The sequence below is a fragment of the Ascaphus truei genome, chromosome 5 (assembly GCF_040206685.1).
Source record: "Ascaphus truei isolate aAscTru1 chromosome 5, aAscTru1.hap1, whole genome shotgun sequence".
Taxonomy (NCBI): domain Eukaryota; kingdom Metazoa; phylum Chordata; class Amphibia; order Anura; family Ascaphidae; genus Ascaphus; species Ascaphus truei.
In genome coordinates, this window is record NC_134487.1 from 81,947,978 (window position 1) to 81,974,773 (window position 26,796).

Genomic DNA, 26,796 nt, shown 5'->3' on the forward strand with positions numbered 1-26,796 from the left:
GTAAGGGCATTAGTAAAAGTGCACTAAGGGAGGTCAAGCGCATCTGGATTTTGTAGTAGAGTCATAGAAACATTTGTGAGCTGCTTCTTTTAAGAGGTGAATTTTCAGCAGGGCCTTGAATTGGGGAAAGTGAAGGTGTACGGCAAATATTAAGTGGAGAGGAGAGATGAGTGAAAAGGGTTTAAAACAAGAGAGGGCTGTAGAAATAAAAGATTAAATGATCAGACAACCTTAAGCGTAAGAGCCAAGTAGTGGTGTTACAAGAGGTCAGAGTTGAGATATATGGAGGTGAAGAGAAGTGTAGGGCCTTACAAGAAAGGAAGAGAAGACGGAAGTTAATAGGAAGCCAACAGAGAGAGTTCAGGAGGTCACAAGCAGATACACGTCTAGAGGAGCAGACATACATATATACTGTACTTTATACAATTATGTCCATTGCCAAGTGGAACAACAACTTTAATCCATATAAGGCTGGTGCCATAGTAAGTAGTATTATTGTTTAGATACAGTATCTCATTTCATCGGACTTACCAAACATCTGCACTGTTGGCAATTCTGTACCCAAGTGTCTCCACTTTTATATGTGAGCTCTCCACTTTGATGCAAACATTGACTGCTGAGCCTTGGGTCACATTCAGGACAGCAAAACAGGTCTACCGTTGGATTCTCACAGTCACAAACCATCCGGCGGCACATTACTAACCCAGTCTGCAGGAATATCAACAGAATAACATTTTTAATAAACTGGAAAATGTGGGTAGCTGATTGGCAAACTAGTATGTAGTATATTAAGATAGTGGAGGAAATATTCTGTGTTGTGAATGAAGGTTTATGCTCGAGAACCCTTTGAAGCCACATCACTGTGTACAGTAACTACAGTATGTATAAATCGTTTTTCACAATAAATAATGCCATGTTTTCCTTATTCTAGGAAAAAGATTTATTCTTGGTTAAAAAAATGTTAAAGGTAAGTGATGATGCTTTTTATATTTTGTGAACACGGAAAACATTTTAAGTAGTGTTACATTTCTGTTGAATTGGCCCCAAATGAGAGACTACAAATCTATTTGCCCTGTCCCCATTTAGAACCAAAAAATGTAGTTAATTACCAACCTGACACGAGCAGACAGAGCACCGGTCATTCTCTAACACCCAAATCTGCCCATTGTGCTTAATCTTTCCTTCATGTATACAATCACCCGAGCAGTTTTTTCCATGTGGACAGCGGCAGTCAAATCCACCGTCCAAGTTGAAGCAAACAGTATCGTTGCTGCAGCTGTGCCTTCCAGTACTACATTCATCAATGTCTGTAAAATATATCATACAGGCACCTCTTAAAATGACAGAGTAAATAAATACGTATTGCAACAGTCAAAGCAAGAGATCTTTTTTTCCTTCCATAAGTTGACTCAACGTGTAGTTTTCTATATTAAGTGACATACAAAATTACAGTAGTACATGCAAACTACAGTACTTTTAAGAAGACAACACACGCAAAATGGTACAATCAATATGCTTTCTATTATTTGTATTATATTACATTCCTATAGTGGTTAAATACATATCAGTATATATAACTGTAAAAAAAAAGCCCACTGTTAAATAATTATCTGTAAGTGTTAATCTAATTCAAATTTGCATGTATGATAAAGCTGAACATATGAAGTCAATTTGAACAGAAAATACAAGGGAGTATTTTCCATGTTATTATATTTTACAGACCGATTTTAAAGACCTATAGGCTATTTAAAGACAACTATATATCCATAATTATTAATGGTTTACATGTTGTAATATACTGTCTTTTTTGGGATCAATACAGAAATTAAATAAAAAGGTTGATAAGCTTACAGCAATCCCTTCTCTCCACCTTTTGTCTTCAGGTGACAAAAATCTGAAGATAGGATACTGAGTTGTCTTGGAAATTAATTAATTGTCTGGTATACTTATGTTCATCCAATAAAAGTAATACACACACAAAAACTCTACTTTCTCTGAGATTAATGACAACAAGCTTTTTACATACTCATTCAATATACAGAAATGTCATTTTCTATTTAATTATAGTACACCTCTCTCTCTCTCTGCAACCAGAGAACCTCCTAGCTAATGATCGGTACAGCTCTATTTGTTAACAGTTTAATTTAAAAGAAAAAACACACATTTTAAGATATTGCTACTTTCATAGTACATCAAATAGGACAACAAGGAAGATACTAATGGAAATGTAAAAATCAACATTCCTTAAATACGAAAGTTAGTAATTTTCACATACAGTAGAACACATTTAAAAAGGTTAACTAAAAAGACATTAAACATTTTATGTACTACAATCCATGTAAGCATTTCTTACACAGAAATTAAATAAGGATGGACAGTATTTATCAATTTGAATGATTATTTTCCCATTTACACTAGTAAAGTACAATAGTAAGTCTATTTAATTGAGTTTTCACAGATTGTTGTCGATTTAGATGCTAACCAGTATCTTGGCTTTGTCAGTTAATCAGAAAAGCCAGCGTATTCAGGATAAACTGTATACAGGCAGATAAATTAACTGATATGGTAAACTGTAGAATTCAGATAATTTGACATTGGAATTCTACTTTGTTTCAGATTTAATCATAAAGCACATACAAAGATAGCGATAACAAAAAAACTGATACAGACTGGTAAATAAAACATGACATAATATTTTTCAGATGTGAAACCTATATTTTATGAGGGAAAGTATCTGGTCAAGCAAAATAGGATGCAGATGTAGCAGGCGTTAGTGCACCCGCTGGCATGCAATAACGAGTTGGCCTTGCCTCTTCGTTCACACGCAAATAATTTGTTTCCAATGGTGTCTGCTCCTACTGGCGTGTTGTGTTTGCCCCCAACAACGTGCAAGAGGAGGCAATAACGGCTACTACATCTGCACCAAGAAAACAGGTTTAGTGCACACTATTAGCATGGAAAATCAATATATTTTCTTAATGCATGCAACCTCTGACATTACGGCCCATAAGAAGAAATATTTCAAGATGAAAAATGCATACTACTGACATTCATTCATCACCTTATCCTCCCTTTACCCCTACTGCTGAGAAGTCTGCATTACTGAGCTCCACTCACAATCAGTGGAAAGAAACAAGATGTTTTTATTAGGGGTATCTCAAATGCAAAACTTCCGAATATTTCCTTGATTTTCAGCATGTAAAAAAAGGGAATCATGGGACAAACATAATAACTAACATAATTTTATTAACTATTCAATGTGCACAATATACACACAGGAAAACTAAGGGTATTAACATACTTTACATTAGGTTGTAAGCTCTCAGGATCAGGGCCCTCATTACCTCTTTGTATCTGTTTGTGCATGTTTGTCCTCACCTGTTTGTAACTATTTATGTAATATACATAACTCTGTACCCCATTGTACCGCACTGCGGAATATGTTGGCGCTTCACAACTAAACGATAATAATATTGCATTAGAAAGTGGAAAACACACTGTACATTTGTAGCACCTAAAAAAAACAATAGGTTTCAACCCATGTTATAATGTATGCCATTGATTATACAGCAGTACAGAAGGAAGGCAATGATTTGGGTCACATTGTTCCTTCTTTTCATTTTCTATTGTCATACATCTGCAGCAGGGCATATTTACCTAATGCACCTGTCATGCTTGCTGTTTGTAAATTCATAGGCGTCACTCTAATAGCTTTCAAAGAGGTTGCCCAAGGAAAACAACAAGTGTGATTAAAGGCTTATACAGCCTTTTTTTTTTTTAAAGAATTAGAAATGTTTTACTCTTAAAAATGTGTTGCTGTTATATGCCCAAAATCACATGATCCAAATGTAAAGCAGCCTGGAGCCCCTCAGCGACGGGACACATGACCGCAGGGACTAGGCTCCCCTCTCTTCCCTCCCCCTCCCCCACACCTTTGGTGCCGGTTCATGTGCTGCTTCCCCTCCCCCTCCAGCTTGGCTGGATTGCATGCCGTTTCCCCTCCCCTTCCCCAGTGACATGGGGGGGGCGGAGCTAAGGGGATTCAAAGGAGCGCAGGGGAGGGAGGGCAGTCTGGTCCCTGAAAATAAGTTCCCGCCCACCCGTCCCTTTGTTTGGGTAATGCCATGACAATCATATAATATATTGTACATTATGTTGTATTTTCTTCTTTTCAGAAATAAGTATACATGGGAAGGATGTTGATCCAGGGAGTAATCTGATTGCCAATTCTTGGAGTCAGGAAGGAATTTATTTTTCCCCTTGTGTTATATCACTGGGGTTTTTTGTTTGCCTTCCTCTGGATCAAAATACTGTAGGTGAGGATACAGGATGGAGTATCTGTCTGGATTTGGCGTGGGTTGGACTTGATGGACGTATGTCTTTTCAACCTCATCTACGATGTAACTATGTCTGCCATGTTTGAGGTGGGCACTGAATGGCATGTTTTGCCTACGTCACGGCGGCTGTTGGTGGGGTAGGTGTTTGTTAACCTTGCCAGGGGGGCTATATGGTGCAGATAAACCCTAAAGCCTTGTGGTGGCTGGGGTTAGCGAGTGGGCAGGGCTCATTTGTGCGTGATTCCCTGGGTCCAGTATCGCTTAACGGCCGGGCCATCGGACGCCCGGCTTGGTGGGCGTGCGGGCCGTGGTGGTGTGCCATTGGGCGCCCGGCTTGGTGGGTCTTGCGGGCCACGGTTGGGGTGCCATCGGCCTTTACCCGGGGGAGAGCACGCTGGCAGGGTTGGCACTTACCAGTGTTTATTTGTGTAAATAAAGCCGTGGCCTTTGTACCTCCAGGCCCTTTGTTGTGTATTTATTTATATGTGGGTTTGGGGAGGGAGGGGGAGCTTCCTCGCAGGGTCCACGGTCATGGTCCTACAAGGTAAAGATTCTTTATTTGCCAAACAAAGATACCCCTCACTCTCCCACAAACTTACAGTTCCACTTTTTGTTTAAAGAAGGAATTTATTTAAAACAAAAACAAAAAAACACTTTCCCTCTTTTTTAAGAGCATAAACATTGAGCCTTTTTAAAATGAGATTTAGATAGTTTTGTCACAATCTTTTATTTGGTTTAGAAGTTAGGGAAATAACCAGCAGTTGCGTTATTTTGTTATTAAGATACTTCTGCCCCTGTAAACCAATGTTGGGAGTGCTATACCCTTCAACATTATTCCAAGCAGGCTTTTCAAACACTGGAAATGTGTGTTGGTACTGACCTTCACATGACTCTCCATCCAGGGAGAACATCCCATTGTCATGGTAGCCGTCTCTACATTCACAGTGGTACCAGCCTGGTAGGTTAATGCAGTTAGCACGGGTATCACATTGGACAAAGCCTTCAGAGCATTCATCAATGTCTAATCAGCAAGCAAATAAAATGAGATAGAATGAGTTGTATGCATGGACAATCTACAGCCCTATATGTATAGAAACACACACCTGTGTTAATGTCACATGTTAAATAGATAGAACAGTGGAGAAGCAATGACATTAACATTCTTTCATGTAAGAAAATTAAGGCTTTGCTGCATAGTTAATTAATAGCATGTTACTGTATTAAAATGTAAAAAATATATTAAAAATGCTGCAAATATTGTCTCTGTTATTTAAAATGTTATATGAAAATAAAGAAGACGCTATCAAATTAAAATGGACTTATGAATCCAATCAGAGCACTGTATGCCATAACAAACTAAACATACCCTTTATAAACAGAGTGTAACAACTCAAAACCAGCCGCAGCATAGGAATAGAAACTGTTGTTCTTGGACACTGACTTTTCTTTTATAAATCGGTAGGATTCAGAATAAGTTAATAGGTGTACAGACACCTGTCTCTTACTATTACAGCACATGTCATTTTCACACAGCTCAGGAGAACGCTTTGGCCAGCTTCACCCAAAATCTGTGCAAAAGTGACATTCTTATAACAAGAGACAGGTCCCTCTCCACACATTAACTAGTAATATACTGTCATGTAATTTCCACTTTCTGAAATATACAGCAGATGCATTTGGAGATAACACACATGGGTAACATTTTGCAATCAACAGATTGCATACAGAAAGTGCATTTTTTAGACAACATATTTTTAGGGGGGGGGGGGAGAATCACAGCATGTCTTGGTAACCTTCATTTATATTCTATCATATGTTATAGTGTAGTATTTAACAAAGTATCAGCTAATTCATTTAAAGCAATATTAATGCCCCATCATGAATATTGCTTATTTCAGGGGTTCTCAACTCTTCGACTGAACCACGGAGTGAGCCATCTGTGCTGATGCAGTCTTTGACTGAGCCCCTGATTGGGCCACCTGTGCTGAAGCAGGGACATACTTTAAACCTGACCTGTTGGAGGGGTCTTCGGGACTGGAGTTTAGAACTCCTGGCTTAATTAAATAGCTTCATTTTTATCCCTTGATCATAGCAGCTTATATCTAATAAAACACCACTGTAGTGAACCTTTAGTTCAACATTTAAAAAGTTCCAACATTTGTCTGTAAAAAAAACATTTAAGTGTAATGCAATTCAGGAAATGTGCACATTTTACACTTGTCCTTAGTGTGAACAGTATATTAAACTCTCAGACCACTAGAAATAAGTATTTTCAGTTCTTAGTTAAAAAAAACATGAATCCAGATTCTCATGTATACATAGAGCAGGCCTGCACAACATACGGCCCGTGATGACTCCGGCCGGGCGCCCGTTAATTAATTAAATAAATAAAAAAATAAAAAAAAAGTTTAAAAAAATGGCGGCGATTCATCCCCCCCCCTCCTACACCCCCTTCTCCTCCTACACCCCCTTCTCCTCCTACACCCCCATCTCCTCCACCACCCCCTCCTCCTCCACCCCCTCCTCCACCACCACCCCCTCCTCCACCACCACCCCCTCCTCCCCTCCCTCCTCCACGCCCCCGGGTTTTGCGGTGCGCGGGGGCAGCAGCATGAGGCAGCCGTGAGTATTTTTTTTTTCAATAGCAGGATGCCGGGGGCAGAGCTTAGTACCGGGGAGAGAGGATGTGCTGATCTAAAAGGTGTGTGTGTGTGTGTGTATAAAACGGGCTGGTGGGGGGTGGGTGTGAAAAACGGGCTGTTGGGGGGTGGGTGTGAAAAACGGGCTGGTGCAGAGGTGGGGGTGTAGGCTGCTGACATGTTAGGGGGGGTAGGCTGCTGACATGTGAGGGGGGGTGGGCTGCTGACATGTGAGGGGGGGGTGGGCTGCTGACATGTGAGGGGGGTGGGCTGCTGACATGTGAGGGGGGGTGGGCTGCTGACATGTGAGGGGGGGGGTGGGCTGCTGACATGTGAGGGGGGTGGGCTGCTGACATGTGAGGGGGGCGTGGGCTGCTGACATGTGAGGGGGGGTGGGCTGCTGACATGTGAGGGGGGGTGGGCTGCTGACATGTGGGGGGGGTGGGCTGCTGACATGTGAGGGGGGTGGGCTTCTGACATGTGGGGGTGTGGGCTGCTGACATGTGAGGGGGGGTGGGCTGCTGACATGTGAGGGGGGGTGGGCTGCTGACATGTGAGGGGGGTGGGCTGCTGACATGTGAGGGGGGGTGGGCTGCTGACATGTGAGGGGGTGGGCTGCTGACATGTGAGGAGGGGTGGGCTGCTGACATGTGAGGGGGGTGGGGTGATGACATGTGAGGGGGATGGGCTGCTGACATGTGAGGGGGGTGGGCTGCTGACATGTGAGGGGGGGTGGGCTGCTGACATGTGAGGTGCAGGGGGGGAAGTGATGTGAGGTGCAGGGGGGAGAGAGTGATGTGAGTTGCAGGGGGGGGAGAGTGTCATATTGAGGGGAGGGAGAGAGAGTGTCATATTGAGAGGAGGGGGAGAGAGTGTCATATTGAGGGGAGGGGGAGAGAGTGTCATATTGAGGGGAGAGGGAGAGAGTGTCATATTGAGGGGAGGGGGAGAGTGTGTCATATTGAGGAGAGGGGGAGAGTGTGTCATATTGAGGGGAGCGGGAGAGTGTGTCATATTGAGGGGAGGGGGAGAGTGTGTCATATTGAGGGGAGGGGGAGAGGGTGTCATATTGAGGGGAGGGGGAGAGCGTGTCATATTGAGGGGAGGGGGAGAGCGTGTCATATTGAGGGGAGGGGGAGAGCGTGTCATATTGAGGGGAGGGGGAGAGTGTGCCATATTGAGGGGAGGGGGAGAGTGTCATATTGAGGGGAGGGGGAGAGCGTGTCATATTGAGGGGAGGGGGAAAGCGTGTCATATTGAGGGGAGGGGGAGAGCGTGTCATATTGAGGGGAGGGAGAGAGAGTGTCATATTGAGGGGAGGGGGAGAGTCATATTGGGGGAAGGGAAGAGTGTCATATTGAGGGGAGGGGGAGAGTGTCATATTGAGGGGAGGGGGAGAGTGTGTCATATTGCGTGGAGGGGGAGAGTGTCATATTGAGGGGAGGGGGAGAGTGATTTAGGGGAGGGGGAGAGAGAGTGTTATATTGAGGGAAGAGAGACATGGGGGGATGCTGACTTGTGGGGGGGGGGGTGCTGGCATGGGATGCTGACTTGGGGGGGGGGCTGCTGACATGGAATGGGCTGGGGGGACGTGGAGGGGGTATTGTATGTTTGATGTGGAGTGGGGTATTGTGTGGGTGAGGGGGAGAGATGGGGGTATGAGAGATAGATGGTGAGTATCGTAAAGGTTGATAGTGAGGGGTTCTGGGGGAGATATGAGGATGATGATGATGATGATGAGAGGTGCTGGAGGAGAGATGATGATGATTTAACCCTTGTGGCCCAAATTTTTTTTCCTTGGAGCAGTTTGGCCCTTCTCACTTTACGAGTTGGGCAGGCCTGACATAGAGACACCCCTGCCACACTGCAAGATAGACTCCTACTGCATGATTAATATCTTTCTAAAAATAGCTGTAAAGCTAGTGACATCAGACTGTTTCCTCTCAGCTCTCTAATAACGTACAGAAAAACTCTTCCAACATAAACTCTTTTGTAATTTGGCCCCATGTATTCTTTTCTGTGGGAACAAATACCCAGCAGCCCAGTGCACGTCATCTGCAAATGAATGGATCGCCCTCATTTTCCTCCCAGGTTGCACAGATTAAAAGAACTTCACATTGGTAAATGTGTATTTCTGCTGTGTGGTAATATTATAAAGTAACTATACAGAACCTTATTGGATTAGGCCCAATATTTGAGCAGGAAATGGATAAAACCATTCAGTGTTTATGTAATATCCAGGGGCTGTTAGGTCCCCAAAACCTTCAGTAGATGTAAAATGGCACAAGATTACTGAAAACCTGAGATTACCACATGACAGAACAAAATTGCATCTTTTTCAAATGAGGATCACTGTTCTGGCAAATGAGGATCACTGTCTTTTCTTTTTAATTATTATTATTTTTTTTACAAACATTTGAATTAACTTTTAAGAAGCGAACACACCCTTAGGTTATACCTGACCATCATACCTACAGTATGTATATTTTATTGTATATCGAAAACTGTTCATTTAGGAAACTTTGCATAATCAAAACTGTGAAAGGATAAAAGAACTGTCGAATCCCGCTCTTTGTAATATTGGATGAGTTCTCAAAATTTTAGTTCAAAATATTAATAAAAAATGCATTTTTATTAATGTTAACCAAGAAAGGTAGATTGAGATTAAGATATACAAGTTTGCTGTATATCCTGATCCCGACTATGCAAACATTACACAGATAGATATTGCATTTACAGAATAAAGAATTACAGATGTGTATTGTTTTGTCTCCAACATTTAAAGGCATAATCAATTTAATACTTTAGTTATCCAAACAGTTTACAGCAACTGAATTCTAGGCTCAACCATGCTTTCACCGTGACTACCATGCTTTCACCGTGACTACCATGCTTTCACCGTGACTACCATGCGTTCAACATCACTACCATGCTTTCACCGTGACTACCATGCTTTCACCGTGACTACCATGCTTTCCATAACGTGACTGTTACCCAAAACATTATTTTAATTTTCCTATTAATTTCACATTACATTTTTCTGTGAGTGCAAATAATTTCTGTATTTTGATATACAGTATACCGGCATGGAATGAGTGAGACATAATGTAGGTCATTTAATGATTTACTGGAGCAACTTTTGTCTGAGGCTCCGCAAAAATTTATTTCAAGAACCTGTGCAAGGTTTGCCATGTGTCTGCACATGTTTGTATATTGATGAATTTCAGTCCGCCCAAGGCTCTCTTTGTTTTCTTTTTTTGCAGGTTTGGGAAGCATGGGGCCTCCAGAGCTCATCTGTGTTAATTGCCACTATGGGGCCCCCTTGCTTCCTGAGATACTTACTGAAGGAGATGCTGCTGGTTCTTAATGAAGGTTTAAATCTCCCATGTGACGCGGGCCAAGAGGAAGCTCCGATGGGTGACCTTGCACCTTCCTATTGGCCTATCTGGAAGATTTAAGACTCCATCTTGTTTTCCCTGGAGGGTACAGTAATAGTGATACCTTCCCCAATAAGTGTATTTGGAAGCAGGGGTGGGTGTATATATATATATATATATAGTATACATTTTTACTGTAAGATAAGCACGTCATGTACATTAAAAAAAGGGTTAGAAATGAAAACACTCACACATCATAACAACATGCAAATACAGCTCAACCCCGTTAAAGCGCGATCTGCTACAATACGGATCAGCTTATAACGCGGTCTGAGCATGGCTCCCAATTTAGAACATCTCCAAGATTGTTTTTTTTTCCAATGCTTTATTGCTAACGGACACACGCGGAGACAGACACACACGGAAACAGACACACACACACACAAATTAATATACAGGCATACCCCGGTTTAAGGACACTCACTTTAAGTACACTCGCGAGTAAGGACATATCGCTCAATAGGCAAACAGCAACTCACGCATGCGCCGGTCAGCACGCCCTGAACAGCAATACCAGCTCCCTACCTGTACCGAAGCTGTGCGCAAGCGGGGAGACTATAGAGCCTGTTACAGATGCGTTATTTACATCAGTTTTGCACGTATATGATGATTTCAGTACAGTACATGCATCAATAAGTGGGGAAAAGGTAGTGCTTCACTTTAAGTACATTTTCGCTTTACATACATGCTCCGGTCCCATTGCGTACGTTAATGCGGGGTATGCCTGTACACTTAAAACCTACCAGAATACTAAAGCAAACTACCTGATAAAAAAGCAGCTTAGTGTCTAATTTCTTTACTGACCTAAAATAATGGTACAGCCATTTAAATATGATGCAATATATATTTATAAATCTGTAGAAGTACATTTAAGGTATTCATCTATAGTGTTTTGACCTTTTGAAAATACTTCTCTCAGACATAAAATTACATCTGAATAAACTGTGTTCAGGACAAACTGATTTAATTTTTTTACATCCTGAATTCTCAGGGCACTTTTCTTTTATATTTTTACAGTTAAAATTGGGAAGATATCTGGAGGTACAGGTCCCTCCAAACTCAGAGCAACACAACAAAAGAGGGGGAAAATACCCTCTGCTCATATACAGATAACCATAACCAAACTCATTTTCCCAAAGGGATCAATGTACAACATATGTATTCCGTACTGATCCAACTTATTGGTAGATGAACACACACCCCCCCTAGTGGGGGTGCCGCCGGGTCACCTTTTCGTGGTGGCCATTTTTTTTTCTATTCAATGCTTTATTGCTAACGGACACACGGAGACAGACACACACGGAGACAGACAGACATACACACACAGAGACAGACACACCCGTGTGATGGTTGACCTGTGGTGTCGGATCCCCAGCACCCTGCTCCAGGTAAGTCCTGCCGGGTCCCCTAATCACGGCAGCCATTTTTTTCTTCGCGATCCCCCTTATAACGTGGTCGCATTATGTGGACCCCAAAAACCACGTTACAACAGGGTTCAGCTGTACTGCTCTGGTTCTGATTATAATTGATATTTGTTTCACTTTTTCTTGTAAACCTATAAAAATTCTTTTTAGCCCTGAATCCTTTCCGTATATTGCTACATAAGCAAAGCAAACCTTACATGAATTCACATTCTTCATCTAACAAGTATTGTTCACTATGAAAATAAAGATGCTTCACTCCTTTTTTAGGTCATCTTTCTTTATTTAGACTAGATTCTTGAACCACGTGCCCCATAAATCTCTAGGTAAAACATTGCAGAAACAAAGCAACATTTTAGTGAACAAGCTAGATGAACAATTACAGCATCAGAATTATTTGAGCAGTAGTACAGGAATATATTTATATATTGGTGTATGGCTGTAAAATAAATTACTGTAACTATGTTGAACCTACTACATTAATATGCTCTTTTTCGAATAATCTTTCACGTACTAAATTGAAAATTAAATGTCTAATATTCGGATTAAGGATGATGCTATGTAAAGGTCCATTTTGACCAGCTGCAATGCAATATGCATAGAGCATGTGGCCACGCATGCGCACCAGCTCCATCTAGCTGCCTATACTGCATAAGTGCCCCCTGACAGTGTCAGTGGGGAAGCACGTAATTGTGCACATGCGTATTAGTCTTATGGGCCACGCTCCGATAAGTGAGGAATACCTGACATATCTAAGAGTCCTAGCAACCCTCCGTTACAACTGGGGAGGTCTGATTACAGCACCCTACCAATCAGTGGTATAAGGTTGGTTTGATATGCTCTGCAATAGTCGCGATCGCGCTCTATTGCGCATGCGCAGTAACTGGACGCCGATTACATTACCATGGCGACCGCGGGGTTTAAATAGCGTTCGGTTTAGCCCTAATGCAAATTTTGTCCCTGAGGAAGCTCCGTAGTAGGAGGGAAACGCGCGTTGGACGCGTGTTGATGATGTCAGCCCCCTTCATGGGGCTATTTTAGTACAGTACTTGTCAGCCGTTCACTAGATTAGCCGATATATATAAAAATTATTGTAGTGGTTAGGCAAGTATTCTTGGAGTAGGTCACGACCTGATTAGGAGGCCATACTGCCAGTATCAAGTTATAATCCTGATATCAATAGCCCCTACGATACTTAATATTTATTAGGCTAATCAGTGAAGTGGTGGGCTTGCTTGCTCACTCCGGCTGTGTGCAGCCTCCTATTCTCCAGTTGTATTAATATACTGGAGCATTTAAACATTAGAGACTGCCTGTCTGCACGAGTCACTCTATTTAATTTTAAACGTTATCACATTTCCACTTTGGTAATATATGTTTTAAGTACTTGTTATTAAAGGTTAAATTTTAAATTTAGGTAGTGTGCATTTGAGTGAATTTTCTTTGGAGTACAGGCCACTGTACCCCCCACTTTCTCCAAAGTGTACTGAAACATATGATTTTGCATTGTACCAAGCTGGTGCCACTCTGTCTCACTCAAAGGTGGGAGGACCATTTGTTCAAGATAGCTAAGTAGTGGCCACATCATCAGATCAAACGGATGCAATATGCATGTCCATTTGGTCTCCCAGCCTGGTAGGAGCCCACTCATCGTGCGGGGGGGAGGGGGGGGAGCAGGGGAGAGAGGCCATATGTCACCTGCTCCTGTGTTTAGTCAGATGTTTAAGAAAATAAAATCTGAGAGAGAGTGGGAAAGATGGGGTAGAGAGGGGAGAAAAGCTTGCTCTTGCTACAGTCTATGGAATGGTGCCAGGGGTGAAGAGATATTGGACAGATGTACACTTGCCTAGACAAGGGAAAAAGAGACCCCTATACAACTAGCACTCATTAGATGGGTAGGTGATATATAAAAAATAAAACTTAACCTTTATTGGTTTTCCAAATTAATATATATAATTGGGAGGAACACCAAAACTGTGTTAAGTGTTGTTTGTCTGTGTTTTAGTGTTCATCCCAATTATATATATATATATATATATATATATATATATATATATACAGTATATATATATATATATTAAGTATATAATTTGGAAAACCAATAAAGGTTAAGTTTTAACCATCTGTCCAGATGTTTAAGAAACCCAGTTTATGATACTGGGTTGTCTCAGATTGGTTGCTAGGGAAATCTCTCACGCTCCTGATAGGGAGAAAGAATTTTGTGAATGAAACTGAGAGGTTTTAAAAACCCTTATGCAGCTCAGATTTGGCAGTTCCCAAGTTCTCAGATTTCTCCCAAGTTTTTAGATTCTCTCAAAATTCTAAAGTTTTTTCCAGTTTCCAGCAAGAACGAGGCAAGGCTCTGCTTCAGCAAAATCTGCCTGGAATCTTTGCAATTCCAAGACTTATTTAGGGTAAACTTCTGGATGTTGAAGTCCCTGCACCTAGTAGAGTATAGTTTTGTTACCCCAGTCCCAAGTAAGTGTGTTTTTCTATATTTTCCGTAACATTGTGCGCTTACCTATTTTAAGTGAATAAATTATAATTTATTTCATCATCTTGCTTTGCTCAGTGATATGATCCCGGTATAAATGTGTAATTGCCTGGTCTCCCATGACAACGTGTGCTTCTAGGGAAAGGGAATTGGCTTGCAATTTATTAGTGAACTTTTACATTTTAATTCCAAGTCTTTTAACAATGTAGTCATTTGGTTGCATCTTCTGATGAAAAAATTATTTAAGTGGGCTAACACCATCAAGGTAAATTCCATTCAATCAGGATACCACGCTAAATGTATAATATTTCTAATTGTCCTATGGATTAAACATCTTACTATTTTAAGAGCAGCTGGGAATGAACAACAAGAGAACATATGAAATATGTGAAAGTGCCTTAAGGGTTAAATAAATTAAGCATTTGCATGGTAGGATCCGTCAGTGCCGTGAGAGAGTATTTTAATGCGAAACAATGTACAAGTGAGGGATTGTCCCCTATGTTAATACAGGTTGTATGTGTCATGTTTTTTACAGAAATTTAACGTGCTAATACTTGTCATTTTATGTAACCCATTTTTTCGTGTGCTACGTTTTTTTAATGGATGCTTAATAAATATGAACATTTAGAGGAGCTTGAGTGATCCAGTGCTTTCTTTCTCATTGTTGTACTGTATGACTTCTTCTGGAATGGGTAGCACCTGCAATAGAATCTCTACCCAGGGAGGACAAAGAAAAGGCATGTGATGTCTATGAAAGTACCAAGACTTATGTAAAGGGTGAGTGACTGACCTGTGTTTGTTCTGTCTAGCATTATACTTTAATCATCCACAAGAGTTACAACAAGGACTGGTGTGTAAGATCATTCTGCCATATTGAATATATATATATACATATATATATATACATATATATTCAATATGGCAGAATGATCTTACACACCAGTCCTTGTTGTAACTCTTATGGATGATTAAAGTATAATGCTAGACAGAACAAACACAGGATTTCATAAACCATGGATATAACTCCAGAATTGTAGACCAGCAAATCCACAAAGCCAACAGAATACCAAGACGTGATCTCCTTGAATACAGACAGAAATAAACAAGTGACAGGGTACTTTGGCGGTCACATATAACCCACACATAGAAGCCCTACGCAAGATCGCCAGGGAACTACAACCCATTCTCCGGGAAGATACAAGACTGCAACAGGTCTTCCCTGAAACACCCTTATTATCATACAGACAACCTCATAATCTCAAGAAAATTATGGTGAGGAGTAAAGTATTTAACAGTACAACTAAATGCGTGACAAGACCATGCCAGGGTGCAAGATGCAAATCCTGCACAATGCTCCACACAGCGGGCACAATCCATATGCTGTACCACACAGGAATCTGGAGTACAAAATCAGAGGAAGTTCACCTGTTCCTCCAGCAATTTCGTATACCTCATTATGTACATTAAATGCCCAGGGGGCTGCTACCAGATAGGTGAGACAGGACAGGGGCTAAACAAGAGAATGAATCTGCATCGCCACATCGCATCACACGCGGAAAAAGAGACAGTCCTGTCGGCAAACATTTCTCTGACTCTGGCCATAAGATGAACGATCTGAAGGTGATGATACTCAAAGGTAATGTTAGAACACCGAAAGAGAGACGGTTGCATGAAAACAAATTTATGCAACTGTTTGGGACACTTAGCAGTGGCCTAAACCGAGACAGGTGCTTCATGAGTCACTACCCTGACACAAGAGAACTCTCTTCCCATGAGTGCTAAGGCCATGGCTATACATACTGCGCTATATGAATCTACTCACAGCTGTCTCTTACACATACAAATGTACAATGCAATTCTATCCCTATATACCAATAAGGGACCACATAGTATCTACACATTAATAGTAATACAACACCCTCTTTCATTTCTACACCTACCCGCACCATTGGTATACACTCCCACTCCACACACACCTTTTTTTAAAGCGCTGTATATACTGTGGGTGCTTTATAAATTTATATTTCTACGCATGCACATACTCTTACATCACTAACATTCAGGGACCATTTAACACCTTAAGTCATAAATCGCATACTGCACAGGGAGGAGGGATCGGCTTCAGTCAGATACATTCCAGGATGCACTGTTTTTAAGTAAAAAACTTTCTTGCTTTATCCATTGTAACACCGCCAGAAGAAGAGATCAGTGTATCTCGAAAGCTCGCACAAATAAAAGCAATTCGTTAGCCACAGAATGGTATTGTCTGCTCATTTTTGATTATTAAGCTCGGCTAACACGGTACAGATACATATATAGATATATATCTATATATAGCAACTGTAAATATTACTGTATGTTCATTTGCATGTCTTAGACAGGTCTGCAACCCTGTCTTTCCCCATTATCGCCCAGCATACAGTGCTTCCACTGCAGCAAGGGATTCTGGTAAATGACATGCAAATGAGCACTCAGTGCCACCTTTTGTCTCAAGCTCGTATTACACAAGCAAATCCTCAAGCCAATGCATGCTGTTTTAAACACAGCTTTAAGACAGAGGTGGGATGAGATGCAAAGCCATTGAATCCACTCATAGACATGTTTCAACCTTGATGGGTATCATCAGTGTGAGGTTGGTCTTAATGGCTAAGCGGGTTTGAGACTAGAGTAGGTAAGTTGCTTTATGCTTTACTGTGGAGGGTTTTTGTCACTTTTTTTTACCCACCATAACCTTATATATATATAAGCGAACACTTTTACCAGTGACCAGCAAGGGTCACTAAAAGCCCTAATATTCTAACATAGTGACTAATCGCTCACCTAGTAGTACAGTATGCATTAACATAGTGACTAATCGCTCACCTAGTAGTATACACACCCTTCTCCTGTTCATGTCAGTCACAGACACTTACCACCATCCCCTGTATAGAGGAAACATCAGACTACCACATTGCAGAAGTGTTTTATACCTATTTGGTAATTGGAGAATTGGCAAAGAGCCCAGAACCTTAAAAATAGGGGCCAAACACCTTAAAAAAGCCTATTTATGCTGGCGTGGTTGTGGCGAAGTTGGGGATATTCTGCATATATTCTGGTCATGTCCCAAAATCCAACAAACTTGGACAGAAGTGTTCACCTTAATACACAAGATCCTAGATATCACTGTCCCACATGACCCAGTATATATATTGTTAGGCAAGCCAATAGCCAATATTCCCCAAAAAAAAGCTAGAGTACTAACCCAAATGTTAAATGCTACACGGTGTACAATTGCCAAAAATTGGAAACAACCTGCCCCCCCATCCTTAAACCAAATAACAATAAAATTTGGCATATAGTTTATATGGAAAAACTCTCAGCCTATCTGAATGGCTCGACCTCACAATTCTCTGAGATTTGGGCTCCTTGGTTTCGCCATGCAGGTATATCCCCATACATAGATTAGAATACTTGGAACAGAGTGATATATGTGACAGTTAAATTGTTGTGTACAATGCTATATTTTTACAAATGCTATCCCTTCCCCCCCCCTCCCCTATCCCCCCTTTTATATGTTATATGTTTTGTTAATTTTTCTTTTGTATGAAAAAAAATGTTTAATAAAAATTTAAGTTAAAAAAAAAAAAAAAAAAAAAAAAGCCTATTTAACAAAACTGAATTAGGTGAGTTCAGACCTACCCCTATTGTGTTGCTAGGGAAACAGACGTCAACCTCCAAAGACTGAATGTTAAATTAATGGGAATGTCAGTCCATTGAAGACTATAAGGCCACTGATGCTAAAGGTTATTGAGTCAGACTTTGGTAGTAGATAAATGAATGGCTGCCCTTATGAAATAAAGACAACATGCAAAACCAGGGCAACAGGAGAGCAACGGAGTTGTGGTAAATGAAATGTATTTATTAGTGACATTATAGATGTATTGGAGGGGGGTGCATGTCTCTCGGTAGATGACAAAAAGTATTTAAGAGTGGCACTGATTCGATTAAATAGCATATTTGTGAATAAAGTCGTGGACTAGATTATGGCAAATACAATGCAGTGGGAAATAAAACATTATGCATTTGGGCCACAAACAATGCAGAATACAGTCTCAAATATCAAATATATTGTTCTGACAACAGCCAAAGAAGAGGATATAGGGTTTCTAAATATCCTCAAACTACCAAGCATGTAACAAATCAACAGAATGGCAAAAAAAGAAGCTGTAAGGTGAGAGTGACTACAAGCAAAAGGGAGTGGACCACAAATCATTTGTGAGGTATTGCCTGTAGTACTGGGGCCAAAAGAACATAGAGATATAGCAGCCGTTATTGCTCCCTCGGCCGCGTTGCAGCAGGAGACACTCAATGCGCTACCAGGAGCAACAGCCATTCTAAATGCATTACTCAGGTGTGAAAAATGGGTGGGGCTAATGCGTCAGCAGGTGCAATAACGCTACTACTACATCTGTATGCAGAGTGGGAATAGTGCATAAAGGGTGGGAAAGATTGCACAGTTTCTACATTTAATGCTTTGTAACAATCTACTTCAGAAACTGAATAGACTTACTCTGAGAGAGGAGGTGTAAATATGGGATATGATAGGGACTTTTAAATACCTCTGCTTTTGTATGCTATTTTTAATAACATATCCAAAAAGGTTTAGATGTGACAGGTCGTCGCATCTGTCATGTTACTGGAAAGAGAACTTTCATCAATGTCTCAGTATAAAAGACAGATCTACATTGCAGGGAACATGCTCTCTATAGTATATGTAGAGTTTAGCAGACATTTTAATAGTTATGAGAAAATAACAATTAAAAATGTTTAAAAAAATTATTACTATTAAAGCTAAAGCTTGCAAGAAAATTATTTATGTAACATAAAAGTAACTCAGCCATTCATTTAATATCATAAGAGAATATGTGGATAACTTTACCCTAATGAATGCAGTAGAAAATAATGCTTTGGGGCAAAAGGAAAAAGGAAAATTAAATTATATCATTTCAAATGTAGTCTTTGTAAATGGCTTAAAAGGAGGGAAAAGTCCAATTTTGTTTGCAAAATAAATCACTTTACATTGTAAATACAGATTTTAATATGTATGCACATTTGTTTAAATGGTCTAAAGAAAATCTATAGTAACTCAAGAAAGAATTTGAAAGTTAATTCTTGCCAAGGGAAACAACTTGGAAAGAGCGACGATGGGTAAGAAAGAACATTTTTCCTAGAATGAATATGCTATCAGATGGAAGGAAAACAGAGTAGGTAGCAAATTCATTGTGATTGATTTGAACACTTAACATGGCAATTTGATTGTGGAGGGAATAGTGAAATAGAATACGCAAGGGTGAACTTTGAACATAAAATCAGAACGGTACATTTAATGCTTCTCAAAATAACACGATTCGGGAGGATTTACACTTTTGGTTACTAAAGTAACCGGTATAAAAGATTGCAGATAATTAAAGAGGTGTACTGTACAATAAGTGTGATACAGAACATATTTTCTTTTCCCACTACTGGGAATATTATTATTTAAGTATTAATCCCTGAAGAACAGGGCATTACTGGCCAATAATGCCCTGGCTGGAAGAGTTGAAGTCTTTAACCCAGCCAGGGCATTATTGGCCAGTAATGCCCTGTGCTGAGGAGATTCTTATTATAGGCTTTTTTTTTTTCTTCATAAAAAAGATACACTTTTGTAGTCATATTGATTTTTATCAGCATGATTGTCTACATTATTTTTCTTTTACTAAAAGTATATTTAAAGGAAATTGTGCATACACACACCCCCTCTATACACACACGCACACTGCAGCCCCCCCCTTATTCAGACAAACAACCTCTGCAACCCACCCTCTATAGACACAAACACCCTCTGCAGTCCCCCTACTCACTCTGCAGCCCCCTCTCCTCTTCACTCACCAAACACACTGCAGCCCTCCTCCGCCATCTACACACAACAGACACACACAGCAGCCCCCCCTCTACACCCACAAACACACACTGCAGCCCCCTGTAAACCCACAAAACTATAAACCCACAAAACTGTAGACACACACCAAAACAAAGTCTGCAGCCCTCCTCCACCCTCTGACACACACTGCATCCCCCCTCTACACCCAAAAAACACACTAAAGACACACACACACACACCAACAAACAGACTGCTGCTCCCTCAACATCCACAAAACACACACTGCAGCCCCCTATAAACCCACACACTGCAGACACACACCAACAAAACACTCTGCACCCCTACTACACCGACAAAACACACTGCAGCCCCCCTCTGCACCCACAAAACACACACACACAGCAGACACACAAACCAACAAAACAGACTCTGCTGCCCTCTCTACACCCACATAACACACACCAACAGAAGACACACACACAAATAAAACACTCTGCACCCTTTACACCCACAAAACACACAACAGATACACAAACCTTTCCCATCACTCTCCTGTGCGGAGCTCTCTGCAGGCAGGGTGGGGGAGGATTCAGTGCCTTGCTGCTGCCTCCTGTCCAATCACCTCCCCTGTCTGAGAGCTGATCTCACTCTTTGTGAATGAGAACTGAAAGCTGACTGGCTGAAAAACGTGGCAGGGTGCCAAAAATTCCAGGCCATTACTGATTGGATAATGCCCGGAATTTTAACCAATCAAAGAGCAGGGATTTTAATAATGCCTGGAATTTACCAGCTTTAGCCTATAATGACATATAAACCACAAACATATTCCACAGAACAAAAAGATATGTAATACAGTGAGATAAAAATTATGTAGTGTAACAAAAACCAACCAGTTAACAAATATTCATCTAACAGTTATGTCATACTATTGCAATTAACTTACCCAAACTCTATCAACAATATGGGAGATTAAAGAATATTATAACGTGTTACAAATCTATCACTTCTTAGCATAACTCTTAAAGTACTGTCGGAAGATGTGATGATATATATAATTAAGAAATTAAATAGCTTGGACTCACAGCTACTTCTCCCCTTGCCCAGAAAGGCACTTACTGTTGTCCATGCACGGGCACCGCCTGCACCTACTCCCTACTGTTTCTGTAAGCCTCCCAACTAAGAGTTTAGGTGTATCAAATACAGTCTGACTTATCAGGAAAAATTGTAGGACTGTAATATGTACAGCTTAGAGCAGGGGAGCTCAAACTTTTGAAGCTGCGCCCCCCTGCCTTCCCTGGCTCTCGTGCCCCCCCCCACCCCACCTTGCATACGCGTCAAATGACACTGTGGGGTCATGTGACGTCACGTCATGTGACCCTGTCACGTGACCCGGGGCGTCATTTGACGCATGTGACGTCACATGGCCCGCTGCGTCACAGCGTCATTTGATGCCGCGTGGCCATGGCGATGCGTCACACAGCCGGCTGAATCCCGGTAAGTGGAGTGTTGCAGGGGCCTCACGCGATCCCCCGGCATTTAATTAAATGCCTGGGGGAAGAGCGCAGGGCCTCTGCAACTGCCTGTGCCCACCCAGAAAAATCTCCCTACACCCCTGGGGGGCGCGCCCCCCAGTTTGCGCAGCCCTGGCTTAGAGGATAGAAGGGGAGTGATTGGGGTGGGAGTGGAGCAGTGATAGAAACTTTCACACTCTATATTCCAAAGAAAAAGGTTTGCTAGAACAAGAGGTCATTCTCTTCAGCTTGAGGGTGGCAGGGAAAATGTGAGGAGGTGCAGTACTGCCTTACGGAAAAGGTGGTTGATTCGTGAAGTTGTAGGCGCTAATACAGCAAGGGAATTGAAATATGCTTGGGATAGGCATACAGCTATCCTAATACAGAAGGAATGGGGTCTGTTGTGGTACAGCAGATAGGTAAATGGTCTGACAAGGTGGGCTAAGTGGTTCATATCTGCCATCAAATTTTATGTAACATATCACTTGGATTGTAAGCTCTGTGAGAAAGGATGTTTTGTGCACTTTTTGAATTACATTGTTTTATATTTTCCTTTAGTCTATTTACAAAGCCTTTCATACGTTGTTGGTGCTATAAAGAAGAAATATACATACATAATGTATGTTATTACCTCCATCACTGAAGGGGAGGGAGGTGAATACATTATTTAAACATGCAAACTGTAATATGCATTTACCATGTACCATAAATTGTTATTTAGTGGGAGCTATATTTTACTACATGTACTGCAGCTAAAGCATGCAATTCAACTAATACAAATCTATATGCGGCATGTCTCACATTTTACTCTGGTCTGTAACTGTTACATACGCCTATAATATATATTATCTGTAACTGTGCATGCAATGTCTTGTATATAATGTATACCCTGCTCACTTATTTAACTGTATTTGTAACCATGTATTCTTTGTCATCTTAACTCTATGCCCAGGACATACTTGAAAAACGAGAGTTAACTCTCAATGTATTACTTCCTGGTAAAACATTTTATAAATAAAATAAATAAATAATGTGATATTAGCAATAATTATTTGGAACACAGCACACATGACATTAATTGGAGCAAAATAAATAAATTTATCAGAGCAAATTATTCCACTGCTCTCAGTGGTATTGTTTTTTCTTGATATCTCTGGTGCTATCTTGCAGCCAGGAGACTTTGATGAATAGACTTCAATGTATGTAATAGCAAAACAGGGTAGTCCCATTTTGCACAATTAAAAAAATATATCTATATACAAAAATTATCATCACTGGGCGAAAAGAAATTGAACACAAATAAAAGCCTTTATTATCACATCTGATGATATTTCCAAACAAGGTATAAGGATGAAAAAGTAGCTCACACCTGGTGCATTTGAATCCTCTGATTGTGGAATGATGGCAATTACAATAATAACTGTACCAACATGCGATTTTTGGAAGGTGTGAAAGGTTTCACATTGATTACAGTCCTCTTTAAGTTACTGTGCATGTTAGGCCTGGGACATAGTACAGCAGGCCGTGCTGAGCCATGGTGAGCCGCGCTGAGCAGATGCACTTACCCCCTGCATCTGTGATTAGTGCGGCTTTAGCAGCCGCTTCCGCATGCGTGCGGAAGGCTCTGAAATTTTGACCAGACAAGCAAGTTTAAATTTCGGCGCTGAGGAGCGGTCACGTGACCGAAAACAGCCAATGGGAGCGAGGGACTAGCCCCGCCTCCCGCCACGCCTCCACTCCGCCTCTGTCACGCCTCCACTCCACCTTCGCCCCGCCCCCAAAGCGCGCTCACTGCCTCGCCTGCCAGGACGCAAAAAAGCTCCTGCTTGAGCAGGCGAGGCAGAGCAGGAGCGCGGATCAGCGCGGCCCGAGGCACCATGCCCGAGGCCTTAAACACAGGAGAGCAAGCAGAAAAGAGTTCCAGCTATAATGGGGGATATGTATAAAAATGGTGCAATTTACACCAAACATAGAGCAAATATTTGCAACTGCATTAATTTGCGAGTTGTAACTCAGTATATGTACAGTATTAACAAATCTTTCAGATCTTACTTCTAGCGCAGATCTCCTCAGAGCAGGGCTATATTTGGTGTAAAGAGAGAGGAATACAGCACCAGCTTTAGGAGCAGCTTTTGATACATCTGATTATAATTACTCTCTCTCGCCTCCCCTAACTCCTCCTATAACCACTTCCCAAACTGCTCATGGTGCAAGTGGAGAAATTGAGGGGGCGGGGGAGAAGTGGAGCAAAAATCTTGCTATATTTACAAATAGTAACAATTTGTGCCAGTTGTGGAGCAGCACTGCTCGAGTTTGGGAGACTCAATACTTTGTATCTACCATTAACATGCCTGTAATAAACAGGTGTATAGGTGGTTGCACTGTGAAGACCAATACATCAAAATACTCAATTCATTACCTGAAAAAAAATACTTCATGCTTCGAGTAGACTCTAGCTCTCAAGTATTGTGCATTTTAACAGAGAGATAGAACTTTGAACTAAAAGAAAGACCACTGTTTGTAAGTGTAACCCTGGCCCCCAGCAGCTCCTGGAGACCCCCCTCCCCTGGCGCAGCTCGATCGCGGGTACTGAACAACCCGACGGCTGCTTCCAAGGGTGGGGGCTGGAGCAGGGAGCAGCGCGGCTTCTCCTGCCTGCGGCCGGTTGCCGGGGACGCGATCGGGCCGTTGCTAAGGCCGCGATCGCGTCTCTAAGGTCCCGGCGGCCGCAGAGCAGGGCGCCGCCATTGCGCTTCAAGTCGCGCATGCGCAGTGATCGCGCGAGGGCAGGAGAGCCCCAGATAGGTCGCGCATGCGCAGATAGGGGTAGGAAGCTAAGGCAGCTCTTAGGAGGTCGCGCGAGAGTAGGGAAGCATAGGGAGAGCTTGAGGCGGCCATTAGGAGTTAGTGTAGGCAGAGGGGAGGAGCGCACGCGGCCCCAATGTTATTGTAGGGGCCTTGGGACTACAATTCCCATGAGGCATAGCGAGGCAGGCACCAGGTGCTTGATAGGAGCCAATAGGGCTGTAGGACTGCCCTGGAGGAAAGGGATACATTTCCCGGGCTTTTGCATGAGTCACGTCAGTTGGAGCAGAGGAGCTGAAGGGGAAGGAAGGATGCGGGGAGTGAGTGCAGCTCCTGCATCCTGATAGGTACCCACACCCTCCAGGTAGGCCCCAACTCCCCACCAGGTTAGTGGGTAACTGATAAGGGACGGCCCTAGATAGGGAGGTGATCCTTAGGTGTGGAAGGTGCAGTTTGGCAGTGCCACAGCGAAGAGGGCTGTGGGCACTGGCAAAGAGGCACAGTGTGCAAGCAGTGGAATTGCTGCAGGATCCAGGTGGCTGTGTGTGATTGCAGCTGTCTGTGTGTGTGTCGCTGCATGTGCTGGGCGCAGTGCGTGCAGTGTGTGTGAAGTGTGTGTGGATCCCTGCAGGCTGACAGTGTGAGCTGAGTGTTGGCTGCAGGTGCGTTAGGCTGTTAGGATTAGCAGTTACAGTTGAGACTGGGTAGCTAAGGGAAGGGGGGCAGGTTAATGTTCCACAGGCCCTAGGAGTTTTCCCCAAGCCATCCCAGGTTGCGGTTCCTCAGGGACAGGCCCCAGGTTAGGGTTGCTGTCACTCTAGAAGTAGTTAGGAAGGGATAGCGGCGGTTGCTGTTCCCATGCGGTTGGTGTTGCCGTGATCGGTTGCAGTTCCCGTGGAGCGGTGGGACCCTCGTTGGGGTCCACCGGCAGAGTACCTGGAAAGGATCAGACGGGCATCTGACCCTTTGAGAAGAGAGTTGCGGTCCCGAGCATTGGAGTGCTCGGAAGGTATCTCAATATATAAGTGCATCAACAGGCCTAGAGGTTTTAGTGACTGCGCAGTCACCCACGATCTCCGTAGGAGTACGGGACATTGGGTGGGGGTTACAGGACACTGGGTGGGAACACCAGACATTGGGCAGAAGGTGCTCCAGTATTGCATAAGGTTATGATGTTGTGAAATGTCTTATATGTTCAGTAGTAAAGTCATTAGTTATAATATATAAATCACTGTGTGTGTGGTTTCTGATTGGGTTCCTATGTAGGGTCATTCTACACTTCCCTAGAATCCTACATAGGTGGAGGCGCTGAACCAAGAAACGTTCCAGAGGATTCACCCCAGGCTCTCACTAGCGGAGGCTCAGACCTCCTGTGAGCCTGCAGGTATACGCACCACACCGGTAACACTGCATGTTCTACTCACCCACACTATATATGAGATTGGGTGGGGTGGAATACCCGTTCAAGGTAGTTTACTAAAATAATCCCCATTGATAATAATAATAATAACAGATTTACAAATTGCCATTTTATGTCAGTATGGGGGACAACTAGAGCATGACTTTGCCACGATGATTAAGATAAAATGGGGGGTAAATTAAAGGTCATATATTAAAATTGATAAATATTATCTGTTTATACTATAAAACAAATCAACAACAAATGCTTGGTGAACATATCTAGTGTTACAAGACCAAATAGTTTCCTAAATGTTCTGACCTACTCCTAATAAATGGTGCCCGTGACTTAAGATCTATATTCAAACTTGGCAAAATATAATGACTATTATAGATTAAAGCTGGCAAATACCGGGCATTATTGAAATCCCTGCTCTCTGATTGGTTAAAATTCTGGGAATTATCCATTAAAGCTGCAGTTCAGTCCTAAAGAACTGTATAGCTGCCAGTCAATTCGTTCTCCATGTATTGATTGGCGAAATCTTTACATATGGAATATGTTTTTCCTCTGCTTCTGTCACTCAGTGGAAGCTCATGAATATTCATGAGCAATCCTGCACTGACATGTGCTAGAGGGAGGGCAGGGCTGACAAAGGGGTGTGCCAGGGCTTGTGACAGGACATGAAGTGGCAGTGCCTTAGTAAATGGTTGTTTTTTAAAAAACAGAAAATGCTAAAAGTATTTTTTCTTACTACAGAACTGATTTATTAAAAAAAAAAACACACATGCAGGATATTGACTGAACTGCAGCTTTAAGTAATGCCCAGAATATTTACAGCTTGCAATGTGTTTATT

The 26,796-nt window shown here is 42.0% G+C and overlaps 1 protein-coding gene across 2 annotated transcripts in view; it reads right to left on the minus strand.

Moving 5' to 3' along the window:
- The window catches only part of NELL2 (neural EGFL like 2), a 375,157-nt gene that overhangs the window by 26,304 nt on the left and 322,057 nt on the right, over positions 1 to 26,796 (minus strand). The window contains exons 16-18 of one of the 2 annotated variants that reach the window (XM_075600119.1): positions 5,218 to 5,358; positions 1,114 to 1,307; positions 532 to 708 (exon numbers count right to left, since the gene is read on the minus strand). In XM_075600119.1, coding sequence (XP_075456234.1) covers positions 532 to 708; positions 1,114 to 1,307; positions 5,218 to 5,358 — 512 coding nt within the window. The remainder of the gene's footprint in view (positions 1 to 531; positions 709 to 1,113; positions 1,308 to 5,217; positions 5,359 to 26,796) is intronic. The other variant, XM_075600120.1, reaches the window with a different exon arrangement.